Below are 14,913 nucleotides of genomic sequence, written 5' to 3'. Positions count from 1 at the left end.
ACATCTGCTTCATCTTTCCATTCCATTGTAAGATGAGAAGTGGCATCGTTTACTGATGTGGGGTCCAGTTCACATCTCCTCAGCGCACTGTAAGGTCGGGACAATGTCCAGACACGGGTTAACAGATGGCCAGTAACACAAGCCATGGAAGTAGCAATGACCACTGTGGTTGACCACCTACCCTTCTCATCACTGAACACTTCATCCGTCCCCCAACACTCCACAGTCAACATCCCGGGGGGTTGACCAGAAACATATGTGGATCAGCCACATAAATACCGTGACAAGACCAGGCCAGAGATTGTGTCCAGAGACAAGTGACTCACCTCCTGACTTCCCACCATCCACAAGGCAGTAGTGATGGGACAGGAGGTAGAATGCTTGAAAGAGATGTATGGTGCAATGTTTGCTTGCAGACTGGTAGGTGCCTGTAATGTACTGCCAGTGGAGGTGGGGAAGCAGGCACAATAGTGTCCAGGAGGCATTTAGACAGGCAGGGAATGGAGAAATATGCATCATGGTCAGCAGAGATGATGGGCTGAAAGGCCTGTTCCTGTGCTATAACCGCTCTGTACTCCACTCTCTCCTCACTGCAGTGACCCGGATCAGGATGTGATCTGGGCCAGTCCAACACACCTTCTGCAGTCACCCGTGGAAGTGCTGCAGATCGCAATAGCGCCCTCAGGAGGCATGAGAGGAAAGTACACAGTTAGCTGCTGGAGGAAAGGAAATGAGTGTAACAGAGATATCTCCAGAAAAATTTGGCATTGTTTATTCTCAGTAAAAGATAACTTCAATTAACTCTCATTAACGCACATGAACAGGATGCTTCTCATTGCTGGTACATTAAAAATGCATTCTTTAAGCAGTACTTTGCTCAATATAATACTGTAAGTAAAGGCCCAAAGTTTCAGGCGGGAAAGTGGTGTGGCAGTTTAAACAACTCTGCATGAGGAGCAGAGGAGAGTGTCAGAGCCTGGGAGGGGCAGTACACACAGATCAATAAAGGCTACTGCAGTGCTGGTGGTCCTGCCCACTAATCCATGGTCCTCACAAGCTGCTGCCTCAGTCCAATTGTTCAATCTTGGCTTCGAGAACTTTGGGAAGGCCCTTAGGCAGCTTTTGCCTCACCTGCTCTGACACCATGAAAGATTGAGGGTCAGTGACAGAAAGCCACGACCACACCAAGATACAGCCCACATAAATTAAATACTAGTTCAGTCAACAGCACACAAACTACAGTTAATACCTGGGGTAGGCCTAATTCAGGGTTTCTAAGCTACTGTGACGGTGTGTTGTGAGTAGTGTCCGTGCACCTTGCGTTACAATTGGGAAGTCAGCGCTATCCACTGGATTCAGCTGGGGTTGGAATCACTGCTCTCCGGGGGTGTCCATCTTCTCATAGATGTAGCTGCCAACAACTCCAGTGTTAACCCCTGTAACAACAGCAAGGGGGTGAAGTTGGGAGGAGATATCACACCGAGTTGCCAAAAATCACCTCTCCTCCAACCCTCCCAGATTTTCCTCCTCTTCACCGAATATCGTGTGCAGTTCCAGTCATCAGATTACCAGAGGTTCTGGAGAGGGTTCAACACCAAGATGCTACCTGGATTAGAGGGCAAGAGGTACAAGTAGAAGTTGGACAAACTGGGATTTTGCTTTCTCTGGAGCATCAGAGGCCAAGGGTAGATACAACAGGAGTTTATAAAATTATGACAGGCAAAGATAGGATAGATAGAGTCTTCAGAAAAGAGTCAACGTTTCAGGCTGAGACCCTTCATTATGACTGGAGAACAAACGATGAGGAAAAAGGAAGAAACACGGGGTGATAGGTGAAACCAGGAGGGAGGGAGGGAGGGAGGAAGTTGGTGAAGCGGATACAGGGCTGGAGAAGGGTTGGGGGCGGGGGGAGTCTGATGGGAGAGGTCCGAGGCCATGGAAGAAAGAAAAGGGGGAGGAGCACCAGAGGGAGACGATGGGTGGGTAAGGAGATAAGGAGAATGTGGAATGGTGAAAGATGGGGGAGGGGGGTGCATCACAGGAAGTTCCAGAAATCGAAGTTCACGCCATCAGGTTGGAGGCTACCCAGATGGAATACAAGGTGTTGCTTCTCCAACCTGAATGTGGCCTCATCGTGACGGTAGAGGGGGCCATGGACTGGCATGTCGGAATAGGAATGGGAAGTGGAATTAAAACGGGTGGCCCCGGGAGATCCCACCTTTTCTGGCAGACGGAGTGTAGGTGCGTGGCAAATAGGAAGGGTTCAAAGAGAAATGGACAGGTTGAGCCACAGGGCCTGTTTCCATGCTGTGTAACTCTGACAAAGAGGGTGAGGGGGAACTTGATCTCAATTTTCAAAGCTGCAAAATGAACAAAGAGAAACAGTTTCCACTGGCGAAGGGGGAGAATCACAAGGTACGGGGTTCAATAAGGAGCTGGGTGCCTCTGCGTGCAGTTGAGCTGCCTGCCTGAAACAGAGGCATAAGCAAGTTGAAAGGGGATGGATAGCATTTGAGTGATGGGAAAAGAGCAATGAGATTAACTGAACTATGAGGGGTCAATGGGGCAAATGCTGCAATGAATGGAAAAGGAAGTGCGTTAAATCCTGCCTGATACCTGCAAGGTGATTGTGCTTACCTTTTGGTCCAAACAGGATTCCGTAGCAGGGCTTGTGGCAGTAGGGCTGTCCATCATGCTGAATGGGGGGAGAGAGAAAACCGGCTTTAATGCATTGCAACCTTCAGCAGACAGCTCTGTTACATTCACCCAGCATCAGCACAGCCCCAGACACACGAGCTCAAACCAGATCTCCCTGCTATGCGGAGTTTCAATGCTCTGTTTTCCTTCCACATCCCAAAGATGTGCAGGTTTGCCGAGGTAACTGACTGTTGTAAAAAGCTCCTACAGTCTGCGTCCAGGTTACAAACACCCAACTCACAGATACCCTACAAATGAGCCCCCATAATATTCGCAGATACGATAGAGTCTTTTAAGAGACTCCTGGATAAGGTATGTGGAGCTTAGAAAAATAGAGGGCTATGGGTAACTCTTAGTTCTAAGGTAAGGAGATGTTTGGCACAGCTTTGTGGGCTGAAGGGCCTGTATTGTGCTGTAGGTTTTCTATGTTTTACTATGAAATTTGACATCTATACATACACACAGTCTGCAAACATCAGAACTAACTTCTTCTCACTCCAAATGTAGTAGTTGTTCATTCTTCAGTGCTCTTGATGCCATTCCTTACAATACTGGACGCACAATTGCCACATCGTGATTTCTGGGCACCTTCTGACTTATGGCCAACATCAACCTATGGGCTTTTGTAAAAAGTTGACCTGATATGAAAGAGGCTTTTAGATCGGCACATGAATATGCACTGAATGGTGGGGTGTGGATCACAGGCAGGCAGAAGGGGTTAGTTTAATTTGACATCATGTTCAGCACAGACTCCGTAGGCTGAAGGGTTTGTTCTTGTGCTGTGTTGGTTCGTTACGCAGGGACAGCCTGAGTGATGGAGCTGATAGGTTCATGAGGAGCTAAACCTCATTTTCCCTCTCCTGTTCTGACCAGCCACTGACGTTGCCACTTCGAACACTCTGTAATACTTCTCTGTTGGTACATGCTGGTGACCTGAGGAGGGTGAAGATTGCCTTTTGAAGCTGTGCTAGTGAGATGGGTGCACACTCTGTAACACATTGCTGTCTTCCACACACAGGAAGGCAGAGAGCTCCTCCCAGTGGCAACATGTATAACACAGGCAAAACCCAGCAGCGAAGGGGCCCACAACAACATTCCTGCCCCTTTGTGGGGGGAAGTTGCAGACATGCTCAGGTAAGAGGGGTTTGTGGAGCCGGGCAGTTCCATGATTAAAGAGGGCCAGTGGCAGCGAAGAGTGTAGCAAGCTCGGATAGTGCCTCAGCAGCACTGTCTAACATTGCCCTAATCTGGATTCTCATTCAAAAGGAACAGAAACACAACTGGGGTCTTCAATGCTGCCTGCTCTTCAATGGTGGATCTGGCCCAGTTATCAACTCCTGTTCCAGGTGGTTCTCAATTCCTCCATCTTTCAGAAATTCATCTACCCCCTTTTTAGGCTTCAATACCAGATTGAAATTTGATGACGACACCACTGTTGTTGGCTGAATTAAAGGTGGTGACGAATCAGCATATAGGAGGGAGTTTGAAAATCTGGTTGAGTGGTGTCATAACAATCACCTTTTACTCAATGTCAACAAGACCAAGGAGCTAGTTATTGACTACAGGAGGAAACCAGGGGTCAATGAGCCTCGTAGGAGGATCAGATGTGCAGAGGGTCAGCAACTTTAAATTCCTCGGTATTAACATTTCAGAGAAGCTGTCTTGGGCTCAGGACCTAAGAAAAATTATGAAGAAAGCACAACAGTGCCTCTACTTCCTTGGGAGTTGCATGACATCTATACTTTTAACAAACTTGTATAGATGTTTGGTAGAGAGTATATTGATGGGTTGCATCATGACCTGTAATGGAAACACCACTGCGCTTGAACAAAAAAATACCACAAACAGGAGTAGATACAGCCTAGTCCATCATGGGTAGAGCTGTCCCCACCACTGGGCAGATAAGACTCCAAGGGCCTGATGGGATATATCCCAGGGATACTGAGAGAGAGGCAAAAGATGAGATTGCTAGGGCCTTGACCAATATCTTCGTGTCCTCTCTAGCCACAGGCAAGGTCCCAGAGAACTGGTGAGAAGCGACCATTATTCAGGGGAACAAAGGATAATCTGGGAGCTATAGACTGGCGAGGCTCACGTCAGTGGCAGGGAAATTACTGGAGAAAATTCTTAAGGATAGGATATATAGACATTTGGAAAACCATGGTTTAATTAGAGGGAGCCAACATGGTTTTGTGCAGGGCAAGTCATGTCTTACTAACTTGACTGGACCTCTTTGACAATATGTCGAGGGTGATCAATGAAGGTAGAGCTGTGGATGTTGTCTACGTGGAATTTAGTAAGGCATTTGCCAAGGACTTTCATGGGAGGCTCATCCAGAAGATTAAGAAGCATGGAATCCATGGTGAATTGGCTGTTTGGATTCAGAACTGCTTGCACATAGAAGACAGAGGGTTGAAGGGACTTATTCTAACTGGAGGTCAGCGATTAGGGGTGTTCTGCAGAGATCTGTACTAGGCCCCGTGCTGTCTGTGGAGTATGTAAATAAAACTGGATGAAAATGTAGATAGGTGGGTTAGTAAGTTTGCAGGTTGGTGGAGTTGTGGATAGTACAGAAGACTGGCAAAGAATACAGCTTGATGTAGATCAGCTGCAGATAGGGGCTGAGAAATGACATGAAGTTTGTAGGGCAAATGCAAGGAAACAGATAACTATTATGGGGAAGAAGATCCTTAAGAGTGTTGCTGAGCAGAGATATCATTGGATCCAAGTTCACAGCTCCTTGAAAGAGGCCACACAGGTCGATGAAGTGGTTAAGAAGACTTATGGAATACTTGCTTTTATTAACTGAGACACTGAGTTCAAAAGTCAGGAAGTTGTATTGTAACTTTATAAAGGTCTATTTAGGCTCCCGATGGAGTACTGCATATATTAGTGGTTGGCTGATTATAGGAAAGACGTCGAGGTTTTGGTGAGGGTGAAGAAGTGCTTTACCCGCGTGGATTAGAGAGGGCATGAGCTATATAACTAGAGGTTGGATAAACTGGGCTGTTTTCTTTGGAGCAGCGAAGGCTGAGGGGAGATCTGATAGAGTTTATCAGATTATGGGAGACGTACAAAAAGCAGACAGCATCTATTCTCCCAAGGTTCAAAAGGAATAACACCTACATTGAAGGTGAAGTGGGGTAGGTCAAAAGAAGATGTGAAGGATAAGTAATTTTTTAAAAACACACAAACTGATAGTGCCTGGAATGTGCTGCCTGAGTGGCGGTGGAGGCAGATACATTAGGACCTTTAAAGAGACATTTAGATAGAGACATGCATGTGAGGGAAATGGAAGGATATGAACGTTGTGTAGGCAGAAGAGATAGCTTAGATGGCCATTTGATTACTAATTAACTTCGTTTAGTACAAGATGGTGGGTTGAAGAGCCAGTTCCTGTGCTGTACTCTTCTATGTTCCACTCACTTTATCAACTTATGATCCTATACAGGTTACTTCTCATTCTTCTTCAAACAAGGAATAGAGACCCAAACAATGCAGCATTGCTTGACAGGCAAACCCTCCATTATACTGTCTTCGATGACACTGTGTGCCAAAGCATGCAATACAGTAACAGGTGTATGCAGATTACGGGTACCACTGACCATTCACGCAGTACGGGGAGAAGTGGATGGGGATGTGCAGTTACCACTGACCATTCACACAGTACGGGGAGAGGTGGATGGGGATTACAGTTACCACTGACCATTCACACAGTACGGGGAGAAGTGGATGGGGATTACAGTTACCACTGACCATTCACACAGTACGGGGAGAGGTGGATGGGGATTACAGTTACCACTGACCATTCACACAGTATGGGGAGGGGTGGATGGGGATTACAGTTACCACTGACCATTCACACAGTACGGGGAGAGGTGGATGGGGATTACAGTTACCACTGACCATTCACACAGAATGGGGAGAGGTGGATGGGGATGTGCAGTTCCCACTCACCATTCACACAGTACGGGGAGAGGTGGATGGGGATTACAGTTACCACTGACCATTCAAACAGTATGGGGAGTGGCGGATGGGGATTACAGTTACCACTGACCATTCAGACAGTACGGGGAGAGGTGGAAGGGGATTACAGTTACCACTGAACAGTCACAGAGTACGGGGAGAGGTGGATGCGGATTACAGTTACCACTGACCATTCACACAGTACGGGGAGAGGTGGATGGGAATATGCAGTTTCCACTGACCATTCACACATTACGGGGAGAGGTGGAAGGGGATTACAGTTACCACTGACCATTCACACAGTACGGGGAGAGGTGGATGGGGATTACAGTTACCACTGACCATTCACACAGTATGGGGAGAGGTGGATGGGGATTACAGTTATCACTGACCATTCACACAGAACGGGGAGAGGTGGATGGGGATTAACGTTACCACTGACCATTCACACAGTACGGGGAGAGGTGGATGGGGATTACAGTTACCACTGACCATTCACACAGTATGGGGAGAGGTGGATGGGGATTACAGTTATCACTGACCATTCACACAGAACGGGGAGAGGTGGATGGGGATTAAAGTTACCACTGACCATTCACACAGTACGGGGAGAGGTGGATGGGGATTACAGTTACCACTGACCATTCACACAGTACGGGGAGAAGTGGATGGGAATATGCAGTTTCCACTGACCATTCACACATTACGGGGAGAGGTGGAAGGGGATTACAGTTACCACTGACCATTCACACAGTATGGGGAGAGGTGGATGGGGATTACAGTTACCACTGACCATTCACACAGTACGGGGAGAGGTGGATGGGGATTACAGTTACCACTGACCGTTCACACAGTACGGGGAGAGGTGGATGGGGATTACAGTTACCACTGACCATTCACACAGTACGGGGAGAGGTGGATGGGGATTACAAATACCACTGACCATTCACACATTACGGGGAGAGGTGGATGGGGATTACAGTTACCACTGACCATTCACACAGTACGGGGAGAGGTGGATGGGGATTACAGATACCACTGACCATTCACACAGTACGGGGAGAGGTGGATGGGGATTACAGATACCACTGAACATTCACACAGTACGGGGAGGGGTGGATGGGGATGTACAGTTACCACTGATCATTCACACAGTACGGGGAGAGGAGAATGGGGTGTGCATTTACCACTGACCATTCACAGAATACGGGGAGAGGTGGATGGGGATGTGCAGTTACCAGCGAACATTCACACAGTATGGGGAGAGGTGGATGGGGATGTGCAGTTACCACTGACCATTCACACAGTACGGGGAGAGATGGATGGGGATTACAGTTACTACTGACCATTCACACAGTACGGGGAGAGGTGGATGGGGATTACAGTTACCACTGACCATTCACACAGTACGGGGAGAGGTGGATGGGGATTACAGATACCACTGACCACTCACACAGTACGGGGAGAGGTGGATGGGGATTACAGATACCACTGACCATTCACACAGGACGGGGAGAGGTGGATGGGGATTACAGTTACCACTGACCATTCACACAGTACGGGGTGAAGCGGATGGGGATTACAGTTACCACTGACCATTCAGAGAGTACGGGGAGAGGTGGATGGGGATTACAGTTACCACTGACCATTCACACAGTATGGGGAGAGGTGGATGGGAATATGCAGTTTCCACTGACCATTCACACAGTACGGGGAGAGGTGGATGGGGATGTGCAGTTACCACTGACCATTCACACAGTACGGGGAGAAGTGGATGGGGATTATAGTTACCACTGACAATTCACACAGTACGGGGAGAGGTGGATGTGGATTACAGTTACCACTGACCATTCACACAGTATGGGGAGGGGTGGATGGGGATTACAGATACCACTGACCATTCACACAGTACGGGGAGAGGAGGATGGGGATTACAGTTACCACTGACCATTCACACAGTACGGGGAGAGGTGGATGGGAATGTGCAGTTACCACTGACCATTCACACAGTACGGGGAGGGGTGGATGGCGATGTACAGTTACCACTGACCATTCACACAGTACGGGGAGAGGTGGATGGGGATGTGCAGTTACCAGCGAACATTCACACAGTATGGGGAGAGGTGGATGGGGATTACAGTTACCACTGACCATTGACACAGTACGGGGAGAGGTGGATGGGGATTACAGTTACCACTGACCAGTCACACAGTACGGGGAGAGGTGGATGGGGATTACAGTTACCACTGACCATTCACACAGTACGGGGAGAGGTGGATGGGGATTACAGATACCACTGACCATTCACACAGTACGGGGAGGGGTGGATGGGGATTACAGTTACCACTGACCATTCACACAGTACGGGGAGAAGTGGAGGGGATGTGCAGTTAGCACTGACCATTCAGACAGTACGGGGAGAGGTGGATGGGGATTACAGTTACCACTGACCATTCACACAGTACGGGGAGAGGTGGATGGAGATTACAGTTACCCCTGACCAGTCACACAGTACGGAGAGAGGAGGATGGGGATTACAGTTACCACTGAGCATTCACACAGTACGGGGAGAGGTGGATGGGGATTACAGTTACCACTGACCATTCACACAGTACGGGGAGAGGTGGCTGGGGATTACAGTTACCCCTGACCAGTCACATAGTACGGGGAGAGGTGGATGGGGATTACAGTTACCACTGACCATTCACACAGTACGGGGAGAGGTGGATGTGGATTACAGTTACCACTGACCATTCACACAGTATGGGGAGGGGTGGATGGGGATTACAGATACCACTGACCATTCACACAGTACGGGGAGAGGAGGATGGGGATTACAGTTACCACTGACCATTCACACAGTACGGGGAGAGGTGGATGGGAATGTGCAGTTACCACTGACCATTCACACAGTACGGGGAGAGGTGGATGGGGATGTGCAGTTACCAGCGAACATTCACACAGTATGGGGAGAGGTGGATGGGGATTACAGTTACCACTGACCATTCACACAGTACGGGGAGAGGTGGATGGGGATTACAGTTACCACTGACCAGTCACACAGTACGGGGAGAGGTGGATGGGGATTACAGTTACCACTGACCATTCACACAGTACGGGGAGAGGTGGATGGGGATTACAGATACCACTGACCATTCACACAGTACGGGGAGGGGTGGATGGGGATTACAGTTACCACTGACCATTCACACAGTACGGGGAGAGGTGGATGGGGATTACAGATACCACTGACCATTCACACAGTACGGGGAGAGGTGGATGGGGATGTACAGTTACCACTGACCATTCACACAGTAAGGGGAGAGGTGGATGGGGATGTGCAGTTACCAGCGAACATTCACACAGTACGGGGAGAAGTGGATGGGAATATGCAGTTTCCACTGACCATTCACACATTACGGGGAGAGGTGCAAGGGGATTACAGTTACCACTGACCATTCACACAGTATGGGGAGAGGTGGATGGGGATTACAGTTACCACTGACCATTCACACAGTACGGGGAGAGGTGGATGGGGATTACAGTTACCACTGACCGTTCACACAGTACGGGGAGAGGTGGATGGGGATTACAGTTACCACTGACCATTCACACAGTACGGGGAGAGGTGGATGGGGATTACAAATACCACTGACCATTCACACATTACGGGGAGAGGTGGATGGGGATTACAGTTACCACTGACCATTCACACAGTATGGGGAGAGGTGGATGGGGATTACAGATACCACTGACCATTCACACAGTACGGGGAGAGGTGGATGGGGATTACAGATACCACTGAACATTCACACAGTACGGGGAGGGGTGGATGGGGATGTACAGTTACCACTGATCATTCACACAGTACGGGGAGAGGAGAATGGGGTGTGCATTTACCACTGACCATTCACAGAATACGGGGAGAGGTGGATGGGGATGTGCAGTTACCAGCGAACATTCACACAGTATGGGGAGAGGTGGATGGGGATGTGCAGTTACCACTGACCATTCACACAGTACGGGGAGAGGTGGATGGGGATTACAGTTACTACTGACCATTCACACAGTACGGGGAGAGGTGGATGGGGATTACAGTTACCACTGACCATACACACAGTACGGGGAGAGGTGGATGGGGATTACAGATACCACTGACCACTCACACAGTACGGGGAGAGGTGGATGGGGATTACAGATACCACTGACCATTCACACAGTACGGGGAGAAGCGGATGGGGATTACAGTTACCACTGACCATTCAGAGAGTACGGGGAGAGGTGGATGGGGATTACAGTTACCACTGACCATTCACACAGTATGGGGAGAGGTGGATGGGAATATGCAGTTTCCACTGACCATTCAGAGAGTACGGGGAGAGGTGGATGGGGATTACAGTTACCACTGACCATTCACACAGTATGGGGAGAGGTGGATGGGAATATGCAGTTTCCACTGACCATTCACACAGTACGGGGAGAGGTGGATGGGGATGTGCAGTTACCAGCGAACATTCACACAGTATGGGGAGAGGTGGATGGGGATTACAGTTACCACTGACCATTCACACAGTACGGGGAGAGGTGGATGGGGATTACAAATACCACTGACCATTCACACATTACGGGGAGAGGTGGATGGGGATTACAGTTACCACTGACCATTGACACAGTACGGGGAGAGGTGGATGGGGATTACAGTTACCACTGACCAGTCACACAGTACGGGGAGAGGTGGATGGGGATTACAGTTACCACTGACCATTCACACAGTACGGGGAGAGGTGGATGGGGATTACAGATACCACTGACCATTCACACAGTACGGGGAGGGGTGGATGGGGATTACAGTTACCACTGACCATTCACACAGTACGGGGAGAAGTGGAGGGGATGTGCAGTTAGCACTGACCATTCAGACAGTACGGGGAGAGGTGGATGGGGATTACAGTTACCACTGACCATTCACACAGTACGGGGAGAGGTGGATGGAGATTACAGTTACCCCTGACCAGTCACACAGTACGGAGAGAGGAGGATGGGGATTACAGTTACCACTGAGCATTCACACAGTACGGGGAGAGGTGGATGGGGATTACAGTTACCACTGACCATTCACACAGTACGGGGAGAGGTGGCTGGGGATTACAGTTACCCCTGACCAGTCACATAGTACGGGGAGAGGTGGATGGGGATTACAGTTACCACTGACCATTCACACAGTACGGGGAGAGGTGGATGTGGATTACAGTTACCACTGACCATTCACACAGTATGGGGAGGGGTGGATGGGGATTACAGATACCACTGACCACTCACACAGTACGGGGAGAGGAGGATGGGGATTACAGTTACCACTGACCATTCACACAGTACGGGGAGAGGTGGATGGGAATGTGCAGTTACCACTGACCATTCACACAGTACGGGGAGGGGTGGATGGCGATGTACAGTTACCACTGACCATTCACACAGTACGGGGAGAGGTGGATGGGGATGTGCAGTTACCAGCGAACATTCACACAGTATGGGGAGAGGTGGATGGGGATTACAGTTACCACTGACCATTCACACAGTACGTGGAGAGGTGGATGGGGATTACAGTTACCACTGACCAGTCACACAGTACGGGGAGAGGTGGATGGGGATTACAGTTACCACTGACCATTCACACAGTACGGGGAGAGGTGGATGGGGATTACAGATACCACTGACCATTCACACAGTACGGGGAGGGGTGGATGGGGATTACAGTTACCACTGACCATTCACACAGTACGGGGAGAGGTGGATGGGGATTACAGTTACCCCTGACCAGTCACACAGTACGGAGAGAGGAGGATGGGGATTACAGTTACCACTGAGCATTCACACAGTACGGGGAGAGGTGGATGGGGATTACAGTTACCACTGACCATTCACACAGTACGGGGAGAGGTGGATGGGGATTACAGTTACCCCTGACCAGTCACATAGTACGGGGAGAGGTGGATGGGGATTACAGTTACCAGTGACCATTCACACAGTACGGGGAGAGGTGGATGGGGATTACAGATACCACTGACCATTCACACAGTACGGGGAGAGGTGGATGGGGATTACAGTTACCACTGACCATTCACACAGTACGGGGAGGGGTGGATGGCGATGTACAGTTACCACTGACCATTCACACAGTACGGGGAGAGGTGGATGGGGATGTGCAGTTACCAGCGAACATTCACACAGTACGGGGAGAAGTGGATGGGAATATGCAGTTTCCACTGACCATTCACACATTACGGGGAGAGGTGCAAGGGGATTACAGTTACCACTGACCATTCACACAGTATGGGGAGAGGTGGATGGGGATTACAGTTACCACTGACCATTCACACAGTACGGGGAGAGGTGGATGGGGATTACAGTTACTACTGACCGTTCACACAGTACGGGGAGAGGTGGATGGGGATTACAGTTACCACTGACCATACACACAGTACGGGGAGAGGTGGATGGGGATTACAGATACCACTGACCACTCACACAGTACGGGGAGAGGTGGATGGGGATTACAGATACCACTGACCATTCACACAGTACGGGGAGAAGCGGATGGGGATTACAGTTACCACTGACCATTCAGAGAGTACGGGGAGAGGTGGATGGGGATTACAGTTACCACTGACCATTCACACAGTATGGGGAGAGGTGGATGGGAATATGCAGTTTCCACTGACCATTCAGAGAGTACGGGGAGAGGTGGATGGGGATTACAGTTACCACTGACCATTCACACAGTATGGGGAGAGGTGGATGGGAATATGCAGTTTCCACTGACCATTCACACAGTACGGGGAGAGGTGGATGGGGATGTGCAGTTACCAGCGAACATTCACACAGTATGGGGAGAGGTGGATGGGGATTACAGTTACCACTGACCATTCACACAGTACGGGGAGAGGTGGATGGGGATTACAAATACCACTGACCATTCACACATTACGGGGAGAGGTGGATGGGGATTACAGTTACCACTGACCATTGACACAGTACGGGGAGAGGTGGATGGGGATTACAGTTACCACTGACCAGTCACACAGTACGGGGAGAGGTGGATGGGGATTACAGTTACCACTGACCATTCACACAGTACGGGGAGAGGTGGATGGGGATTACAGATACCACTGACCATTCACACAGTACGGGGAGGGGTGGATGGGGATTACAGTTACCACTGACCATTCACACAGTACGGGGAGAAGTGGAGGGGATGTGCAGTTAGCACTGACCATTCAGACAGTACGGGGAGAGGTGGATGGGGATTACAGTTACCACTGACCATTCACACAGTACGGGGAGAGGTGGATGGAGATTACAGTTACCCCTGACCAGTCACACAGTACGGAGAGAGGAGGATGGGGATTACAGTTACCACTGAGCATTCACACAGTACGGGGAGAGGTGGATGGGGATTACAGTTACCACTGACCATTCACACAGTACGGGGAGAGGTGGCTGGGGATTACAGTTACCCCTGACCAGTCACATAGTACGGGGAGAGGTGGATGGGGATTACAGTTACCACTGACCATTCACACAGTACGGGGAGAGGTGGATGTGGATTACAGTTACCACTGACCATTCACACAGTATGGGGAGGGGTGGATGGGGATTACAGATACCACTGACCACTCACACAGTACGGGGAGAGGAGGATGGGGATTACAGTTACCACTGACCATTCACACAGTACGGGGAGAGGTGGATGGGAATGTGCAGTTACCACTGACCATTCACACAGTACGGGGAGGGGTGGATGGCGATGTACAGTTACCACTGACCATTCACACAGTACGGGGAGAGGTGGATGGGGATGTGCAGTTACCAGCGAACATTCACACAGTATGGGGAGAGGTGGATGGGGATTACAGTTACCACTGACCATTCACACAGTACGTGGAGAGGTGGATGGGGATTACAGTTACCACTGACCAGTCACACAGTACGGGGAGAGGTGGATGGGGATTACAGTTACCACTGACCATTCACACAGTACGGGGAGAGGTGGATGGGGATTACAGATACCACTGACCATTCACACAGTACGGGGAGGGGTGGATGGGGATTACAGTTACCACTGACCATTCACACAGTACGGGGAGAGGTGGATGGGGATTACAGTTACCCCTGACCAGTCACACAGTACGGAGAGAGGAGGATGGGGATTACAGTTACCACTGAGCATTCACACAGTACGGGGAGAGGTGG

General features: G+C 49.7%; 1 protein-coding gene across 2 annotated transcripts in view; it reads right to left on the bottom strand.

Annotated features, from left to right (window-relative positions):
• Window positions 1–750: 750 nt before the first annotated feature.
• Window positions 751–14,913, bottom strand: part of LOC132382342 (cysteine-rich protein 2-like) — a 123,284-nt gene continuing 109,121 nt past the window's right edge. For both annotated transcript variants that reach the window (XM_059952472.1, XM_059952469.1), the window contains 2 exons: window positions 2,638–2,695; window positions 751–1,436 (listed from right to left, as the gene is read on the bottom strand). In XM_059952472.1, the coding sequence (XP_059808455.1) occupies window positions 1,372–1,436; window positions 2,638–2,695 (123 nt within the window). In that variant the 3' untranslated portion in view covers window positions 751–1,371. The remainder of the gene's footprint in view (window positions 1,437–2,637; window positions 2,696–14,913) is intronic.

Source organism: Hypanus sabinus, chromosome 2 (genome assembly GCF_030144855.1).
Source record: "Hypanus sabinus isolate sHypSab1 chromosome 2, sHypSab1.hap1, whole genome shotgun sequence".
Classification (NCBI taxonomy): Eukaryota; Metazoa; Chordata; class Chondrichthyes; order Myliobatiformes; family Dasyatidae; genus Hypanus; species Hypanus sabinus.
The sequence above is the reverse complement of the archived record's forward strand: the minus strand, read 5'-3'. Positions and strand labels throughout refer to the sequence as shown.